The sequence below is a fragment of the Accipiter gentilis genome, chromosome 4 (genome assembly GCF_929443795.1).
Source record: "Accipiter gentilis chromosome 4, bAccGen1.1, whole genome shotgun sequence".
In the NCBI taxonomy this organism is placed as follows: domain Eukaryota; kingdom Metazoa; phylum Chordata; class Aves; order Accipitriformes; family Accipitridae; genus Astur; species Astur gentilis.
In genome coordinates, this window is record NC_064883.1 from 35,867,711 (window position 1) to 35,886,528 (window position 18,818).

Genomic DNA, 18,818 nt, shown 5'->3' on the forward strand with positions numbered 1-18,818 from the left:
TTTTATATAAATGCTACAGATCATCTTTTGGAGCATGTGTGCGGCTATCCAAGTAATGTGAGCAGCCTGAGACAGGCAGTACAGCACAGGGTTTTAGTCACACCCTAGCCATTGAATTTAATAGCAGTTGAGCAGCTAAAACCCCTTATCAGTGCTGTGGAAGTGTATCCCAAGGTAAGCGTACACTGGCCACAGCTGCCTGAATCCTATCAGCTAATGCCGTCTGCTTGGCTGCACCCTGGGTAGAGCCCGCATTACGGGGAGCAAAGTGTGACATGTGGGCCGAGTTAATATGAGCATTTGGAAACTGAGATGATCTGTGCGCTTGCACACACTTCCTGGATGCTTTTAAAAACTTTATTATTCAGTTTCTGGTACTTGCAGGCCAGGGCTGAGATGCTACAATAGCAACCAGACATGGAGTACTTTGGCCTTTGTACTTCCTTTGGTCCTGAGGGAAACTGAGAAGATCAAATAAAGAAATAAAAAAATCAAATAAGAAGACCCCCCAAACTCACAGAACTATTTCAGATCCCTCTCTCCCCATAACTGTTGGCCTATGCTTAAATTGCCCAAGTGCTCAACAGTTGTTTGCAGGGCTGCTGCTTTTTCTTCCCCTGAACTGGCTCCTTATCTCTGTCAGCACATTGTGGGATGCTTTGCCCCTCACTAGCTAATATTTACATACTGAAATCAAAGTCACATAAATGAGGGGCTGCTTATCTTGTCATGCAGTCACTAAAATTCCCTAGCAGTTACATGTCCCTTCGCATGTATGCAAAATGTAGGCGTATCAACACGGTGAACTGCCTGAAAAAGCGAGCAATCTAGGAGACCAGTGCACCTACAGGGGAGGGTCAGAGCAGGAGCTGAGAAAGGGAGAGGAATGTAGGGAGAGATGGGAAATGGAGAGAGAAAGGTGTAGCAACAAAACATAATCTTCTAAAAAAATAAAGATGAAGAAACAGTAAAAATTCATTTTGTCCTGGGGGATTTCCAGCAGGTGGACTCCTGTAGTAGATCTTTATTGAAAGGATAGCATCTGTTTTTCATAAATAGTTTTTGAGCAGTATCTTTAAATGAATTTGCAGAAGAAGGAAGCATCATTATCTTCATTATACCTGCGGGAAAGCTTAGGAAAACAGAACTGATTTGCTTAAAGTCAAACTTTCTACCGGCAGAAACAGCAATAGTCTCTCGAGTCACTCTTCACTGCTTCCCTGGCAGAGGTCTAGCTCTGCCGTGCCATCCGTTCTCGGTGTGTGCAGACTAAGGCAAAGTGGTTTTGCTATACATTTCTTCCTGTTGCTGAGTGAGATGTGTTTGCTAAGCAGAGGTGATCACTTTCTCCTTTTGTTGTCCAAATTTCATGGTACCTTCCCCACGAGTCTGTTGTTTAATAATAAAAAATGCTGCTCACCACTGCTTGAAGTTTTTTTAAAAATTAGTTTCCCTGCAGAGTCCCAAGAAAAATATGGACCAGCTCCCAAATAGCTAATCCCATCCAAAGAGCATCCTCTGAACAATGCTGCAGGAGGCATCCCAAACAAAAGGGGTGTACATGGGATCACCACACATGGCCATGAAAACGGTTTTCCTACAGTGTTGGCACAGCTTAGCAAGGTGAGGGGAGAGGCATCTGAGATGTTTCTGAGACTTTGGCATTTTTGCTCATTGAACTTTTTATTCGTCCATTGACTTTTTCCCAGTTTCCTTCAGAACTGAAGTTTGAGAAGCCACAATACTCCAAGTCTGGTGGTTACTGCAGCGTCTCAGTTTGTAAGGTGCTCTGTGACAGCTGGGCACAAGGACCCCCCACAGCCCCCACTGGGACACCGCTGCTGATGGGGATGGCAGTGCAATAACCGCTCTCCCCCAAACTCAGTTCCCGAAGCAGCACAAACCAACCTACGGTATTTGTAAACATTTCGGATATGATGGAGCCTGGTTTTGGGTGGGAATTGGTTTCAACCACGGCCAGTCAATCCAACTGATGCCTGGTCCAGCCTGCTGCTGGCACACACATCCCCATCTTAAATGTTAAAAAAGCAGGAAGGAAACGAAGGAATGATCGGTGGGGGCTCAGCCGCCCGCCTGCTGGCAGGTCACAGCTGACTCTGTTGTTCTACACGTGTTCGCTACCTCCGCTAATCCCAATGGGCTGAAGCAATTTATTTTCCCATTCCCTTTTTGTAAACCATCCATTGGCAGCAGCCAAAGTCAATCAATTGCTTCCACCAGAGCTCGCAGTGCAGAAAACAGTCATACAAAGCAAAGAGGGTAAAAAAATGACAGAGGGAGAGAGCGGGTGGCTGGGGAGCATGCACGGAGCCAGCTGCTCACGGCCAGAGGTTCGATCAGCTCCACAACCTGCGATACCCGCTGTTACCAGTGCCAGGAGCCCAGGCAGCCCCGTAGCCTGCTGAGGAGCATCACCTTCACGAGCAGAAGGGGATGCTTCACATCACCTTCTGGTCCAGCTGAGGGGCAGGCCATCGAAAAATACACGGGGCAGTTGGAAATATGGGCGAAGGCCTCGTGTCTGTCACAGCAACACTCCTCTTCCTTGAAAGCAAAGGCCATCGTGTTCCTTTGAGCTAGAGGGAAACTGTGTAAGGTCTGCTCCACAGAGAAGGCATCCTCCAGTGAAACCCTCCGAGGGTAAGACAGCGAGCAGACCCAGAGGGTTTCCTTGCTGTTCCTTAGCTGTTCTTTTACAACCAAAATACCTGGGGTAAAGCGACTGTATAAAGAGGGTAAGAGTGATTTTGATAATGAACTTCAGTTTTTCTCTTTTCACAAAAACGAAGCTGAAGTACTTTAGAAATGTCATTATCTTCTGCACTTACCGCGTAGCTGCAGGTCTCAGTTAAGTTCATTGCAGCACAGGACAAGTGAATTAGCTGCTTGCCCTGCACCACCCCAAAGGCAGCTGCCTTCAACTTAAATATATAATATCACTGAAGAGACGGATGGCAATTGCATAAAAGCTATCAGTATGACATAAGGCAGGAGGTACCTCATTTCAGGGAGACTACAGAGGGAATTTAAGCAAGCAATGAATAACTAGCAAGTTTTGATTTGCTTTTCATCTAGAGTATAAAACTTCAGCTTCTGAGAATTTTCAGTGAAATTTTGTGATAACAAACCAAAAACTCAGGTCTGAAATTAATCAGCAAATGCCGCTGAATATCATACTAGAGTATTAGACTGGACTGCATCACGCAGGTGAGTCTTTGATGACACTCATTGAATCAAGGTTTTCCAAAGATACCCCTGACACAGCTCAATCCTTTAAGCATGGTTTAAAAACAAGAAACTGTACTGCTTCTTTCAAAAACAGAGCACCTCTGTTCTTTTTAAATATGTAAAGGAATGAGAACATGAACATGAGCCCAGCTTGTGCTGTGTGAAAGTTTTGATTGATCTGAAAGTACAACCATGCTAGGGAGCACATACTTTTTTCCCCTAAGCTTCTTTCGTGGGCTGTAATCTCATCTAATTTTGCATCCAATTTAAAGGACCTCCACAGGAGGTTTTGCAAATGCAAACTATGGCATCCTCTCAGGTTCTTTCTAAAAACATATAATTATTGCCATTCTTGTGTTTATTTTGCCCAGTGAACAGCAGCAAGCACATAGTGAGGAAATACCGTGGGCACCTCCGAACAAAGATTGAGTCTGGAGAAGGAACCATACCCGTCCGGTGTCATAACGCAGCTCAGACGTGGGACGGCGTGTTGCTGGGAGAGCAGCTCATCACCATGTCCTGTACAGACAAAATTGCCAGGTACCTGATGCATATACATCGCAAAACTCTTTGCATGTGGAAATGAAGTTTGACGCCGCAGAGGACTATGGTTGCTGGTGGGGAATAACTAGCAGGTGTTGACAAATCCTGTGGAAACAAAGACCTCCTTTGTATGCAAAAACAGACCATATAAATAGGATGGAATGTAAATAGGACATTTTCCCAAATTCTCCATGGGTCGTTAGTTGCTTTTTACAGTGTGACAAAAATACAAACCGTTTTTGCAGCATTTTTGCCAATAGAATTTCAGTGTGCAAATAAAATACATCCACTCTGCTCTTATTGGATCATTTACCCCAAAACTTGCAAACCAACCATCATGCAGATAAACTTAGCTCATCTGCACCCTATTGGATAAAGTGCCCTAAAAGCTGCTAGGAATAGTTCTACTATTTTGAATGTCATTGCAGAACTTTCATGTCACAGCCCGCTCTGTTGCTTTCTGCTCTGTTCTGTAAATACAACATATATTTATGTAGAATAATTGCCATATAATAAATATTTCATAATTATTCCATGGTGGCACATAAACTGTAAACACATTCACCATTCTCAATTTAGGGCATTAACTAACAGCAAATGGTGTCTATCACAAACTGAAAACAAACTGTGTGCATTTAGATGCATACTTATTATGCTATTAGTATATATCTATAAAAGCATGTATACTTATGTTCATAATTATATATCTATTATGTGCATTAGCTATAGGTGCAGCTCTACATGTAAAATACATTACATTATAGTTATAAAAATGTAAACGTTATGATCAAATGCTCTGCTGGAATATCATGCATAAGAACTCGGTTAAATTACACCAGTCAAGAATTTGGCCCAATTATTAAAGGCCACCATAAACATAATCTTTCAAAAAAGCATAAATCTTTTGTTTGATGCAAATGCATAAATTCTGCTCTTAGCTTTAACCAGATGACCTACCGAAGTTAAATTAGTCTGTAGCTTAGCAAAGCCTGCCATTTTGGCAGAAAAATGTATGACTGAACTAGCAAATGGAAATACTAACAGACTCACAAAATCCGCCCTCTGCTAAGTGTAATCGTCACAACTGTTGTCTTTGTATGAAGGATAAAGAGCAACTTCTGCTATAATGTTTTCATTTATTCATAAAGAGATAACAAAAAAACCCAAACTGTTTTCAGTGGATCTCCTGCACTCTTTCTAGATGCTGTTGGGTTTTCCAAATTCAGACTCATACGGACTCAAAAAACTAAAATTTACATTTAAGAATGGAAATATTGCGCGCACTGTGGTTTTGAATGTCATTAACCAATGAATTAAATATCAGCTTTGCAAACAGTATTACATTTGCTATTGATGGGGATGTTGACTGTAAAGCACAGTCTCGGAAGTTGGGTTTTCTCCAAGCACATCTGCTAAGCACTTTCAGCGAATCCTTTCCTTGTTGCCACATATCTAAACAGCATTAAAGTCTGTGAAGAAAAAAAGAATCTACCAGAAAGTTTTTCCAGGATAAAAAAAGTCTTGCAGCTCTCATCTTTGATATTATTATTGCAATAACGTATGAATTACTGCAATTTTTATTGTTTATTTGCATGGTAAATCAAATGGGCATGGGATTTTCCTAGAAAAAAAAAAAATCAGCAATCATTATTCCCTGCTTTGAACAGCAAATGTTTACTCTCACCAGTAAGGGACAGTTAAAAAAGAGGCTGAGAAAAGGGATGGAAAGAGCAATGTTTGTAGGAATGGTGGTAGTGTTGTGGCACTACAAATGCTTCAGAAGTTTGGACACTTCCAAGCACTGTGGACTTCTTGGTCAGGTTAAGAGCTCTGGTACAGAGAAAACGGATAGAACAACTGCTGAATTAGCAGATGAAGAGAAAAGGCCAAGAAAGCCCAGAGATTCAGAAATCGATGAAGGTTACAAGGAAGAGGGAATGGTCATTCCTAATAAAGGGGAAGGATGGAGATGGGAAACGATCATAGGAGAGGAAGAGGTTATTTGTGGGTCTGGTGCAGGCAGCTCCAGTAACCAGAAGTGATGGAAACCAGACAAGAGGGGCCCAAACATGGATTTTGAGGAGAAAAATTAAAAGTTAATAAAGTAGAGAGCATGGAGTTGAATGTAAAAAAAAAAATAAAATACCCCTTCACAAGGGAAACCGAGAAAGCCAAATGGAGTCCAGAGAGTGTTGGGGGCATCGACATGGCACATACTGCAGTGAAGCATTTGAAAGCTTCTGGAGAGTGCCCAAGGCTATCTACAGATGTTCACAACCCTGGCTACACTTGGAGGTCATGCCTTTCCCTTCCTTTCTCTCTCACGGTCACATTGTGAGACCTGGTTCTGCAATTTTATTTCCACCAGGCTCCTAATTACATATATTTGTGGTATAACTTCAGTTAGGTTCATAAATTCTAGTTTGGGAATCACTGTGCTAGTGAAAACAAAGCACCAATAACACAGGAAACGTTAAAAAAAAAAAAAAAAAAAATCTCTTGCATGGCAGAAAATAAGCGGTACCATCAGGGCTGGCCACCAGTAAAAACATTGTTGGAGATTTTTAGCTGCTACAAATTTTATTTAGAGCTTGGCAAAGAGTGGTGAGAAGAGGTTTCGATATGGTATCTTCAATAAACTTTATCCCAAATTTCAGTTTACCACATTAAATATGATCTATGATCAATTTTTGTCCTTATTATCCTCACCTGTAAACGGGAGAAATCAAAGATTTCTTCACCTGATCTTTGTTTCAGCATATACAGGGCTGTTTTCTGCCGCCTTCACCTCTGGCCATAAAAGTACAGGCAGGAAAGGAGTTCCGTAGACAAGGAGATTACTGTGTGAGGGCCCTTTCCCCTCTCCTGCCCCCACTGAAGAGATCAGTAGGGAGGTGGGTTTTGTGCCACACTTCAGACTCCAAATATTTGCTCTACCACATAGACAGTTGAGTCTTGAAATGTCTGCAGGATGCAGGAATCTAGTTGCACATCATCTGGACTTGTCTTGCAATGAGAAAAAAGGTCTCTGAAGCTGTTTGTGTAAGCAAGATTTGACAAAAAGCTGGCTTGTATACTTTGGATTTTATTGCTTGTAAAAGCCCCTCAGGAGCACTGGGCTATTAGAGAATGTTTCCTCTTGAGAACCTAGCCAGTAGCTGCTAAAATATACATCATTTTGCATTATTTGCAAAGGACATTGCTATCAGAATATCAAAGACCCAAGAACGGAGAGAGTTACTCAGAAAAGTGAATAATATTCTATAAATCATGTATCTAACGATTTATGTTCTTTCTTGCTCACAGGATAGCCATAAGCAGAGAGTGGTTTAATCAGATTTATTTGTTATTCAAAGGCATTTAGCAATTTTTATTACTATCACCACAAGTTTGAGAGGATTTGATGCTTGGTATGCATTATTTGGGCTCTGTGGCTGTGTTGAGATTGCAGGATAAACAGCCTGGTATCATACCTATTCCCTTACTGAATTAAAGCACAAACACTTCTGGATGAATACTCATGTTATTTGGCTCAGGCAGGGAATTACGAGGTGAAATTCTGCAACTGAATTATAAAGGAGGTCAGACTAGATCTTGGTGGTTCCTTCTGGCTTTAAAAACTATGCATTTATATGTGCAAATTTAAAGTTTGGGCTCTGTGAATCCCCAAATAACCCACCCTAAGAGAGTGTTAGCTTTTACACTCACAACTTCTGTGAGTCTCACAGTGCAGCTGAAGTGAGTTCAGCCTCTTAGTGCTGTAGACTTTAGGATTAAACCACGTTCTTTAGGCCCATAGTCCATTAATTACACTAACACCTAAGATTTTGACCTTCATTTTCCTCTGTAACGTACACTGTATACACTTGTGAAAAAGCAGCAATATCATGAGCAAAATAATTTTGAAAACGATCAGCATTTGGGGGAAAAATTTGTATTATTTAACATTTTTTTGATGCTAATCATAACCTATATTAAGACCTTTATGTCAACAGAGACATCACAGCCCTAAGAGAATTTGGGCTTTTTGCGACAGCACACCCGTTCATACAATGGGCCAAATTAAACCTCTTTTCATCTCCCTTTCTCACACTAAGGCTGGACCCAAGAGCAGGTCGTACCTTTGCTTATTAGAAGGTCAGTGCCAAGTTAATGCTGCTGCTGGTGGGAGTCTCTGCAGTCGCTGTTCAGGAGCAGACGAGTGCTTGAAGGAAAATGACATATAAATACACATCCACACACAGGCATGCGCACGCACACACAAGCACACACATTTAGGTAAAAAAACAAGGATATCTCTGGAGTTCAGCTCCTCTTTGAGGATCTGAATGCAATAACCAAACATTAGGAAAGTTCAGCAGTAAATTCTGTCTCAGACCCTCAGAAATGTTCAGACCAGTGAGGACTGAGAGTGCCCAGGTGGGATTTTCAGCACCCCCTTGGTGCCCTGGGGCCTCAGGGACACCAGCTCTCTGTCTGTGTCCCCTTCAGTGACATGGTCTCCAGCTGTGCAAAGCCAGCCCAGCGCTGAGCCTCTCCTCTCCGCTGCACAACACTGGTGGCTTCCCACAGCGCACAAAGTGTGTACGTATATGCCAGATTTGCAGGCGATTGATAGTTCACACAACCAAATGCATGCTTGAATAAAATAAGAATTTCCAAACGTCCGATTCTTATTCCTACAGCAGAAGAAATATGAAAGACTGGACAAAACATGAAAGAACTATGGACTTCTCTTACTCAAGGCCATCACTCCGCTGCATCGACTTGCAGGAGAAATTCAGAGTCTGCCACAGAGTACAGAAACTACCTTCTCTTCCATACGCTTTGTCCTCTGACTCATGGGAACACTGTCTGAGCTTCGGGCCATTCTCCTTCTACCACGGCTCATCCCCTAGGCCCACCATGCCCCTGATGTATGTACACATAGATCCCTTCTGAAAAAAGTTTCCTATTCTATGCTCTGAGCTCACCAAGCTTATACATCTCACCACCGGCACCTGGGTCCCTTCTTCTTCCATGCTGAGAAACTGAAGCAATTATTTCTCTCAGCATCAGCCTACGCAAAACAGCAGGGTGCTCTCCCGTGAATAGCTGCACGGAAAGGTTTCACGATCGGCATTGCCTGTGGTTTGGTAGAGCAGTGCAATAGTGCCGGGAGCACGTGGAGGAGGCCACCATGGACCTCCACAGCACAGCAGACCCTTAGCCTAAACAGACATTCCCAGGTCCTATATCACCTCCACTACCATGTGTGTGCAAATTATTTTGAAGATCTTGGTCCAAGCATTCAAAACTAAGGTTTGTTTTAAAAATTAGTTCTTCTCTGGGTGTTCCATTAGAGACAGGGTTATGCAGTTCGCTGCTCTTCCCCCAAACCCTCTTCCTTGATAGGCCTTTGCAAGGGGACTGGAGACTTCACGCTATGGCCAGGGCAGAGCACGTTCATACTCACTGGATATCTAGCTGATCTATTCACTTTGGAGAGATGCCAGTCTTCTGTGCATCAAACTTGCATCTACACACATTAATAGTGTATAGACTTACTTGTAAATGGATGAGCCGTGGTACTTGCCCTCTTTCAGAAATCCCCTTGCAGGGTACAGGCTTGAGGAACATACTTTGCAGGTTGCAGGATTTGGAGGGAGCAACCCGCGCAACCGCTGTCTTTATACAGCAAATAAAAGCCACAATTCAGTGTTTCGTAAGCTCTGGCCTTAGAATTGTTTTCTTACTACTGCTTCTCAAAAGGTCACCTTTAAAAGACTGTGCATTTTCTTGCCACCAGGTTAATGGTCATCCATTTCCTTGGGCTTCACAAAAACAGTGACATTAAGCTCAGAGGTTAAAAAAGACCCTGAACCTCTAAATTATACCTCACCTGTAAAATGACACAAACAGTAACAAAGGACCTCCAAACTTTGCATTACAGCATTAACTGTCTATTCTTGCCCCATGGCTGAGGTTTGTGGATTATTTGGGCCCACGAGCTAGAGGATAGGAAGAAATCTTTGTTGATAATATGTTCAGAGTATTGCAAGGTAACGTAGTCTTAAGGCACTGTTTCGGGATTTAGCAGTGGGAGTCTGAAGTAGCATTTTACAAGATGATTTGAGCACATTAAGCTGTATTTAAACGTAGCATATAAAAATGCAAGACTAAAATTCAGTGTTAGAAATTCGCATTCTTAGATCTATTTTAGTGTTAGCCTGTCGACCAGCGCCATTGTTAACAGAAGACTGAGCCTGACAAGGTAACTCTTAAGAAAAGCTACTTCAAAGGCTGCACATTAATGTAAATGAAAGTCAATTAACACAGCCAGATCTTCAATTAGAGATGATTTGTGCACATGATTTGTAATTCTCTCTCTTAACCCCTTTCTGTGTGACTGAGATTTCAATTTCGATCTTTCACCACAAGGTATGTTCCAGAAAACATGTATAAACCACCTACTGTTAAAATACAGATCAAAAACTAATGCACTAGTTCCAGTTTCCAAACCAATAATAGCTAAATGGTCATATAAATAGGAACACCACAGGTGTTCTGCTGAGCACAGGCCACCATGAATAACAATTTATACTGTGTGAAGCATAGCTGGAAATATTGGTAATAGAAACTGTGGTACAGGAGGTTAACAACATGCCAAGCAGGTAGGACTTAAAGCTCTTCCTAATGACCCAAAAAAAGAGTGTAAAGCCTTAACAAAATAAGCTTTGAAATCCATCAGCAGTGCTTTTTAAGGGGCGAGGTTTCCAAAGGTCCTGAAGAGACACTTCAGTCTCACCGAGCTCCAATGGCAGGTGGACACAGCTCCCTGAGATGTTTTGAAGCATCACGTGAATTTCTCCACATCTCAGTTTCAAAGGGCTTTGAGGGCAGGAGCGTGTCAGCATTCGGCTTTGAGTAATGCTATGTGCAAACCGATGCTGGAAATACTCGGCGAAGGGACTCCGGGTGTCACACCACATCTCAGCAATGCGCGAGGAGCCACATGCTGACCTGAGCAAGGCTGCAGCCCTTCGCATCCCCACGGATTTGCCCCCAAGCCCCTTCCTCAGTATTTTTATCACCCATATTTCTTTCGGTCCCAGGGAGGAACCGCAACCGACTTGGTGTGGTGAGATGATGCTACAGCATGCAGGTGTGGAGTCTGTGATGGGGTTATGACTCGGGGACACATTTCCCTGCACACCTCGCCGGTGGTCCCGGGCTGCCGGGAGCGTGGGAGCTGCGTGGGGGCTCTGCGGGGGCTCACCCCCAGCCCGCCCTGGCGTCTGGGGCCAGGGAAGCATGACGTTTAATTAAAGAAAGGCCGCCTGCTCTGGGATGCCTCCCAGACCGTCGCTGGCATTTCTGTGATTGACAAACAGGCAAAAATATATTTATTCAAGGATTATCTATATTGAAAACCGGACACGGGATTTTGTCTTTGTAAACAGTGAAGTAATATCTGCTGTTTGAACAAAAGGAAGGGTATACTTTCCTTCCATTTAAAGCACCAAAAGCTCCCATATTTAAGTGAAAAGGAGAGACATTTGGTTTTATTGATCCTGCTTGCTGAAGATTTGGGGGTTTTTAAATAAGATCTGTGACTAAGGGAGCAGTGGGTTGATTTTCACTTTATTGGAAGGGTTATTACAAAGCACACGGCATATAAGTTATTAGAGAGATGCGTGCCCTTGAAAACAGCCCTTAAAATCTTGCACAATTAGGAAAATTCAGAATGATCCAGCATATTTCCTCATAGCGAGGAAAGTCACTTTGATATATTGAGGACCCAAAATGTAACACTGCATTGCTCTGAATAATAATTTTATTTTGAAAAGCCACATTTGAAGAGAGCACTTTGTTACAGATGGGAACACAGCTACTTTCATGGATCTAAATTAGGCTACAGAGAAATAGCTCCTTCAAAAATGAGCACCCTTATTGATAGTTTCACTGTTGCTCAGACAGATCTTTCCCTATCATCTACCTACAAATAATCCCATAGATGTTCAGGTATCAAAGGACCAAGTCAGTACATTAGCCATGTGTGTTGGTCAAGGGATGAACAATCCACGGGATAAAAGACCTTCCCCCAAATATTTGTCAGTTAAATCTATTGTTTATGCAAAATACTGAACTGGCTGCCCTCCAAGCTAGGTCTTTTTATCCACAGAACAGAAGCAGAATGAGTAACCAAAAATTTCCCTCATCATTAATGTGCTTTTACTGTGCTCTGAAGGACAAGAGCAGCAGTGCAAGGGCCTTGTTCTGGCCAGCTCAGCACAGGACCCCTCTTTTCCCAGGACTTGTGCTGTCTTAGTCGGACTCATGCACATGCTCGGGGCTGCTTTCCGGAAAGAAACAACAGGCCCAACACTTTGCCGAACCTGGGCTAGACTTGAAAGCAAAGCTCCTTCTCTGCTTTTTCATCCCACTTCTCTGAATGGATGCTGCTAAAACTGGGAAGTGGCCAGCACGCAGGTGGCAGTGCCATCACCCTCATCCCGTTTCTCCACCACCGCCACGGTGGACAGCAGCCTTGGCATTGCTCAAGAAGACCTGGCAAGGAGTCCCCATCGAATATTGCCTCCCTGGTGTCAGCACCTTTTCTGATTTCTCTGCCCTTCCTACCATAGGATGCTGTCTGGTTCTGGTACAGTCTCTTTTTACATCACCTTCTACCCATCAGGCACAGCTTGCTCTTGTACCCCCTATTCTTTTATTATGTTTCCTCTCCCTTGTTTTTTGGTCTGGCCCCTCTGCCTAATTTGTCTTATATCTATTTATACCTTGAAGTCAAAATCCACCATGGCTGATATAGAAGTTCATTTCCCCCTACACCTGGCTGGGTCTTCTTTTGGGATGGGAAAAGTGGGTTGTCTCGAGGAAGAACTGTCATATCCAGAAGACGTGGATTCTAGCTCTGCCTCCAAATAATGCAGCAGACTTCAGTAAATCACATTGCCTTTCTGCCTTGGTTCCCCGGGTTGTATAAAAATGGGGTTTTACCTCACAGCAGCATTGTGAGAATTATTTAACGTTTATGAAATGCTTTTAATACGTAGGGTATGACCTGATCGTGGTTATACTATGATTTCCCATAATGTAATTCCATTGACATCCAAATCCCTTTTTACACTAGGATGAACATATTTAGAATTAGGCAGAGAAATATCTCTAAAGAAAAGACAGGATCCTTGCAAAGAATTTAAATTAAATAATCATTATTACTTTGTAATTTATGATCTGAACACAATCCCCTATTTTGGTAAATAAAGCTCAGATGATTTCTTGTGATGTGCATATTGCTAAAATTCAAATATTGTTGAACATATGTTGTTTTTCTGTTTAGCTGCTTTTTTCTCTCCTTCAATCAAATATACAAGGGTTTTTTTAAGGAAATGTCAAATGTTGAAAACAACACTGATATCTTACAAGTTTCCATCTGGACAAAGATATCACTGTCTAATTTTTCTACTCGCCTTAGAAGCTGGTCAGAGGCATAGTACTGTTAGCCGAACTCAACTCTATTTCTTAAGCTTGCATTATTAATTTTGCATCATGATAAGATATTTACTCAAAGAGGCAGCTAGTTCTTTCCTTTAAAAGTGATGTTATTTGCAGGAATGACCACATTTTTTTTCCCCCAAATGAAGTTATGCAAATCTGATCGACTAAAGTAAATGTTTCATAAAACCAATGACTGTTTAAATTGTGGGACTAAATTGTTTGTATATAAATATTACCTTTTATATTCCATTTGAGTTTTATGTAGATGAACACATTACTTTAATGACCTGCATTTACAGAGGGAGACAGGGAGAGTCTGACTCTGAAATCCTCAGCAGCCAGATGGCTGCCTTTTCTTGCATGAGATTAAAAGATGTTTCTCATTCACAGCCCTGCTTCAGAGGCAAATTAATATAGCCAGCTAAATTGCTTGTGTTTTTGGAATAAAATTTAAAGAGAACTTTTTAAAGCAATTGGTGTCACAGGTTCCTAGAGCAGATTGCTCTCCAGGTACAGCATGCTGGTTTTAAACATTCAGTAATTAATGGAAAGTATTCCGTGTTAATTGACTGCTTCAGGAAAGGGAAATATAATGACTCCTTATTAATCATGAAAAGAGACATACAGCACGGAGGCAGTGCAATAATTGCACTAACGGTTGAGAAATGTTAATTAATGAAAAGAACAATGATGTAAGAAATTAGCTACATAATGCTTGCTGCTGATGGAGATTGTGCTTTAAACACATTATTTAGCATGGCAGCCACTGGATGTTGCTTTAAATAGCAGGCACCTCTTACCTTTTCCTTTAGTCAGCTATGGTGTTCCAAATGTTGCCGGTGTTTTGGTTTTCAATGAGCCAAAATACACTCTCCAAAACTACTTTTTCTGAAGTGTTTTCAGTTTGAACTCCTGAACTCAAAACTATTCAGATTGACAGGGTTTGACTTATATAAAAATATTATCCAAGTGTAAGACAGCATGTTAGCGTTTGGGTGGTGGGGAACAACTTCTTGTTAGATGGGCTGAGCTAAAAGGGTTTGCCAAGAAGATAACTGCATGACGACTTCTTTCCCCTTTTTAATTTTTCCACTTTTTAACCAATTACCTGTCCCCTGAAGAGTTTAGAGTGAGCATCCTGTCATATTTGTGCCTAGCTTGATGTAAAAATTCAGAGGCTATTAAAATGCAGAACAGTTCTGGCAACTAATCCAACAGCAGTAGTAGGGAGCTCAGAGTCATTAACAGATTGAAGGCCTCAAGGTTTCCATCATCACTCTGTTGCACCTTTAAGACAGCAATGGGGTGAGACATATCCATCACTCTGAACACTTCAGAGCAGGTCAAATTATTGGTTACTAATAAATTGCCTAAAAGCGTAACTCTTCTTTTTCTCTTCAGGAACAGTATTTGATCCTTATGGATGTCTTCATATCTGCATGATCATTTGTGCAAGGAAATGTCAGCCTGTGAGGCTTTCAAAAATTATTCACAACAGTTTTGTGGGAATTTTGGCCAGCTAAGTCACATGTTATCTTGGCTGTATGACTAGGGGATGACACTAATGTAAGACAAATGGTAAATAAAGGTAGAATAACAAAAGCACTCATTTTAGCTCTACCAATGTAGGTGTAAAATTATAGATGCAGAAAAAAGATAAAATTCTGCTAAAGACATGCTAAATGAATGTTCACCAAACAGCAAATTCTTTTATAAGGAACAGTTCTCAACAAAAGGCCTCTGTTTGCAGTAACGCAAGACAGAAATACATCCCTTAAGTCAGTGGCATCACAGTAATCTAAAATGATTGTAGAGGAGGAATCAGTCCACGGGTGCATAATAACCTAACAGTGCAGTGCTTCATGCATCATAAGACAGGGACAGGAATGGTTTCATCCCTCATCCCTCCAACCCACGTGCTGGCCTTTGCTGATTTTCTCAGGGCAGTTCTCCTGTGGCCATTCCTCCACCCATGTGTTTTATCGCTCCTGAATTTCTTTTCCAGATGGAACATTCTTGGGCTCCAGGGTGCTCTCCTCAGCTCCTTCATCGAACCCATGTACTTGCACAGCATCATTGTGGGAAGCCTCTATCACACTGGTCACCTTTCCCGGGTAATGAGCCATAGAATAGAAGACATTGGTCAGCTGCCAGCTTCATACCGGCGCAATCAGCTGCTTCTCAGTGGTAAGCAAACACCTGCCTGCAAGACAAATGATCTCCTCTCCCATCACTAATTGTGCTGGTCACCAACAGGAAAGTTGACTTGTTTGTAAGGAAACTGTTAGCCCATAGCTTCTTTTTTTCCTGCAGAGTATGAATTTGTAGAATGAAGAAACTGATGCATTTAAATCCAGTTCCTTTTTCATATGCAGTGAGCGCAAAAAGGATCAGTAGTGGATATAAGCTGTCTAGGAAAACTAACACTGTACAAAGACTGCTCAAAGTGGACTAAAGTGTATGACTAAGTAAAAGATGTCTAAAAACCAGGGAGGAAGTGTTCAGTAAATTTTAAGTTTAACTCTCTCCCGTCCTGCTCTCCCTCACCCAGTGATCACACAAATGTGCAGAGTCAGGAGAACCAGCACTCACATCTCCGGCCCCGTGCATGCAGCCCCGCCATCCACGGCCCTTACTCGGAGCCCTGCCCCTTCACCACTTGCTAGCCATCATGTTCGGAGCAGATGGCCATGAGAAAAGGGTTGTTCATTCGTGCAGGAGATCCTGCCTTCTCAGCAGACCTCGGGGAGGCATTGCTGCCATCTGACGAGGCTGCTGCCCGTCGTGTGAGCATCTCTGTGGTTTCCAGCTATCTTTCAGGCTACTCTCACTTCCACCACTTCTCCTTCCCAGCCCCTGTCCCTACCCCATCTCTCTGGTCCTTTCTTCTCCATCCCCCTGACTCTCACTTCCTTAACCCCAAGCCAGGCAGCAGCTGTCTGGCCTCATCCCAGCAAAATCCCACAAAGTCTTGAATGCCTTCAGATCCTCATGAGGCATGCGAGTGCTAAGGGCCACCAGTTCTGCACAGGATTATATCCTTATTTTACTCTTAGACTCTGATAATTGTTCTTCAGGAGGATTCCCTGTGACACCAATACGATGTCAGGGTTACAGAGCTTGGAGGTCCAGATGCTTTAGTGGAGTACACCGTTGCCTTTCAATGTCCTCTAGGTTCCTCAGTCAGGAGAGGGCTGTTTTATCCCTTATCTATTTTATGTTCTTTTTTTTTAATGTATCCTTGTGACAAAATTAGTTCAGCTCAGGCAGAAGTGATAGTTTAGCCACTGGGGAAATTCTCAAGTTCTGTGTGGTTTAGTACATCTGGTAAGTGCAATGTGCATGTACGCGTTAAAAGGTGATTAGGTCAAAAGGCTTATCCTTATTTGAACAGCTTATCTCCATTTTTTAACTCTTCAGTGCAGCTAGCCAAAGATTGTGCAATGCAAGTATGCAGGAAACTGTGCTCCATACTTCTCCTCCAACCCATGCCCCTTCCTATCCCTCCTGCCCTGGCCCAGCATGGGCATGACTCAGCCCCATCTCCCTTGCCACGCACATCGTGGGAGGGAGGAAAGAACGCACAGCTGGTTGGGAAAAATCTCCCTGTCTTCCAAACCTGGCTGTTATTTTGGCAAAACACCCCTGTTTGCCAGAAGCCTCTGCATCTCTCACTGAGGGAGCTGATCTCATCCTGTGACAGCCCTAACTCATTTTAAGTCCACCCATACATTAAGATCAAAATCACACCCACTTTCACTGTATCTGCAGGATGTACAGGGAAACCCAGTAGAACTGTTGAAGGACTGAAAACACAATAAGGGATTTAATAAGAGATTTAACCACAGAACAGCTATTGCTTTGCCGGGTTGGTCTTGTGGAGTAAAATTAATGGCTCATGCTTGGCCCAAGTGCATATTTATGTCCAAGAGTCATTGCCAGAGATTTCAAGGGAGTTAGAAATGTATCAGAGGGGCCCTTGTGTCGTTTTAAATATCTGCATGTTTCATGGCTGGCTTCCTCCTTCCCAGAGACTTCTGTTTGGAAAAGCTTTTGCTTTGCTTTTGGTTGTGTTTGTGGGTTTTCTTCAGCCCAGGAGAAGCAGTGGGAGGAATCCGTCTCTCTCTGACTACATTGCTTTTGTCTCTAAAGCCATTATTTGTAATCTTCCCTCCCCCACAAATCCCAGGGAGTCAATACTGCTTAAAACTTACATTGCTAAGGCTTGTGTTACGTTTCTCTTACCTGGAAAACTGTGTCGACAGCATATCCAGTGACAAAGGAGATGGGCACCTAGCAAAAGCCAAACCAAACGCGTTAGAGACCAAACCTCAGCAACTTCAGCTTCCCACGTTCCTCTCAGGGATCAGACCAGCCAAGGATTTCAAATTGCAGGAGTCCTTCAATTATAAGGATGCCAATTTTGTCACTTGCTTATAGCTGTCCAAACATTTCAATGGAGAGGAGAGTTACAGTGTGGGATGAGATATCCTGGTATAACTCCTTGGCCCCACAGAAAAATGATCAGTGAGGTTTTCCACTCACACCAGTCCCAGCCAGATGGAAATCCACTCATTCACTGGGATTACTCTTGGGTGTATTTTTTAGAAGAAAGAAAAGCCCTCTGTCATTTTTATTTCCTTTTCTCTTAAGATTGAGGCCATTCTAAATGGTACCCTGAAGAGGCATGAGGCTTTGCTGGGGGAGAGAGGAGAATGAGGACAGATTTCAGTTCATATCCCACAGTACTCAAGTTCATGTTATTTGTACAAAGACTCCTGTTTTCCTTCCGGTTTCTACCATCTCCTGTTGTACTCTTTGTTGTGTTGGTTTTAAGGAGGATATTTTACATAGAGGAGAGAAAATTATCTAGATTATTTAGGTGTTACCTTTCAAATAAAATTAGAACAATTATTTGTCAAAATAAAAACATGGAAAAAAGTGTTAAAAAAGGATCAAAAACAACAATCAGATAATATATCTAGGCTCTATATTTGCGTCTGTCATGAGTCTCATGGTGTTTTCTTTAAAGCCTGTTCTCTTGCATTTGGAAAATGATGTGAAAGTATCTTCTACTTACCCTAATACATGTACTTATATATGATAGCTGGGAAGAGAAAGCGTGAAAGCCAAAGAAGTGCAGAGTGTGTTCCAGGCACTGGGGCAAGCTCCCAGCTCTCACGGACGTCCACCGAGAGCAGAGGGAGCCTCAGCTTGGGCAGGGGCGTACGTTCCCCACCGACAGGCACCCCAGCCTGCTCTCTCCTCCTTTCCGTGCAGCCTTTCCTTCTTTTCCTCTAGTCAGTGTTTTCACAACATTTTTATTGCTTTAGTGGCCTGTGGCAACTTTGCACGGCAGGGTGTTTGCTATCGTGTTTTTTTTGGCACACAGTCCTCTAAGCCTTTGGGTGCTATCTCAACAGAGAGTGGTGCGTCATGTCAAACAGCCGATTTTGATCTGTCTGCATCTTGTTCTGTATAGAGGCATTTGAATAGCACCAGAGAGCTATCTATCTGATTTTCAA

At 42.5% G+C, this 18,818-nt stretch overlaps 1 protein-coding gene across 1 annotated transcript in view; it reads left to right on the forward strand.

Moving 5' to 3' along the window:
• ADARB2 (adenosine deaminase RNA specific B2 (inactive)) overlaps window positions 1-18,818 on the forward strand; it is a 324,517-nt gene that overhangs the window by 297,183 nt on the left and 8,516 nt on the right. Inside the window, exons 7-8 of the mRNA XM_049798800.1 lie at window positions 3,621-3,789; window positions 15,299-15,480. Coding sequence (XP_049654757.1) covers window positions 3,621-3,789; window positions 15,299-15,480 — 351 coding nt within the window. The remainder of the gene's footprint in view (window positions 1-3,620; window positions 3,790-15,298; window positions 15,481-18,818) is intronic.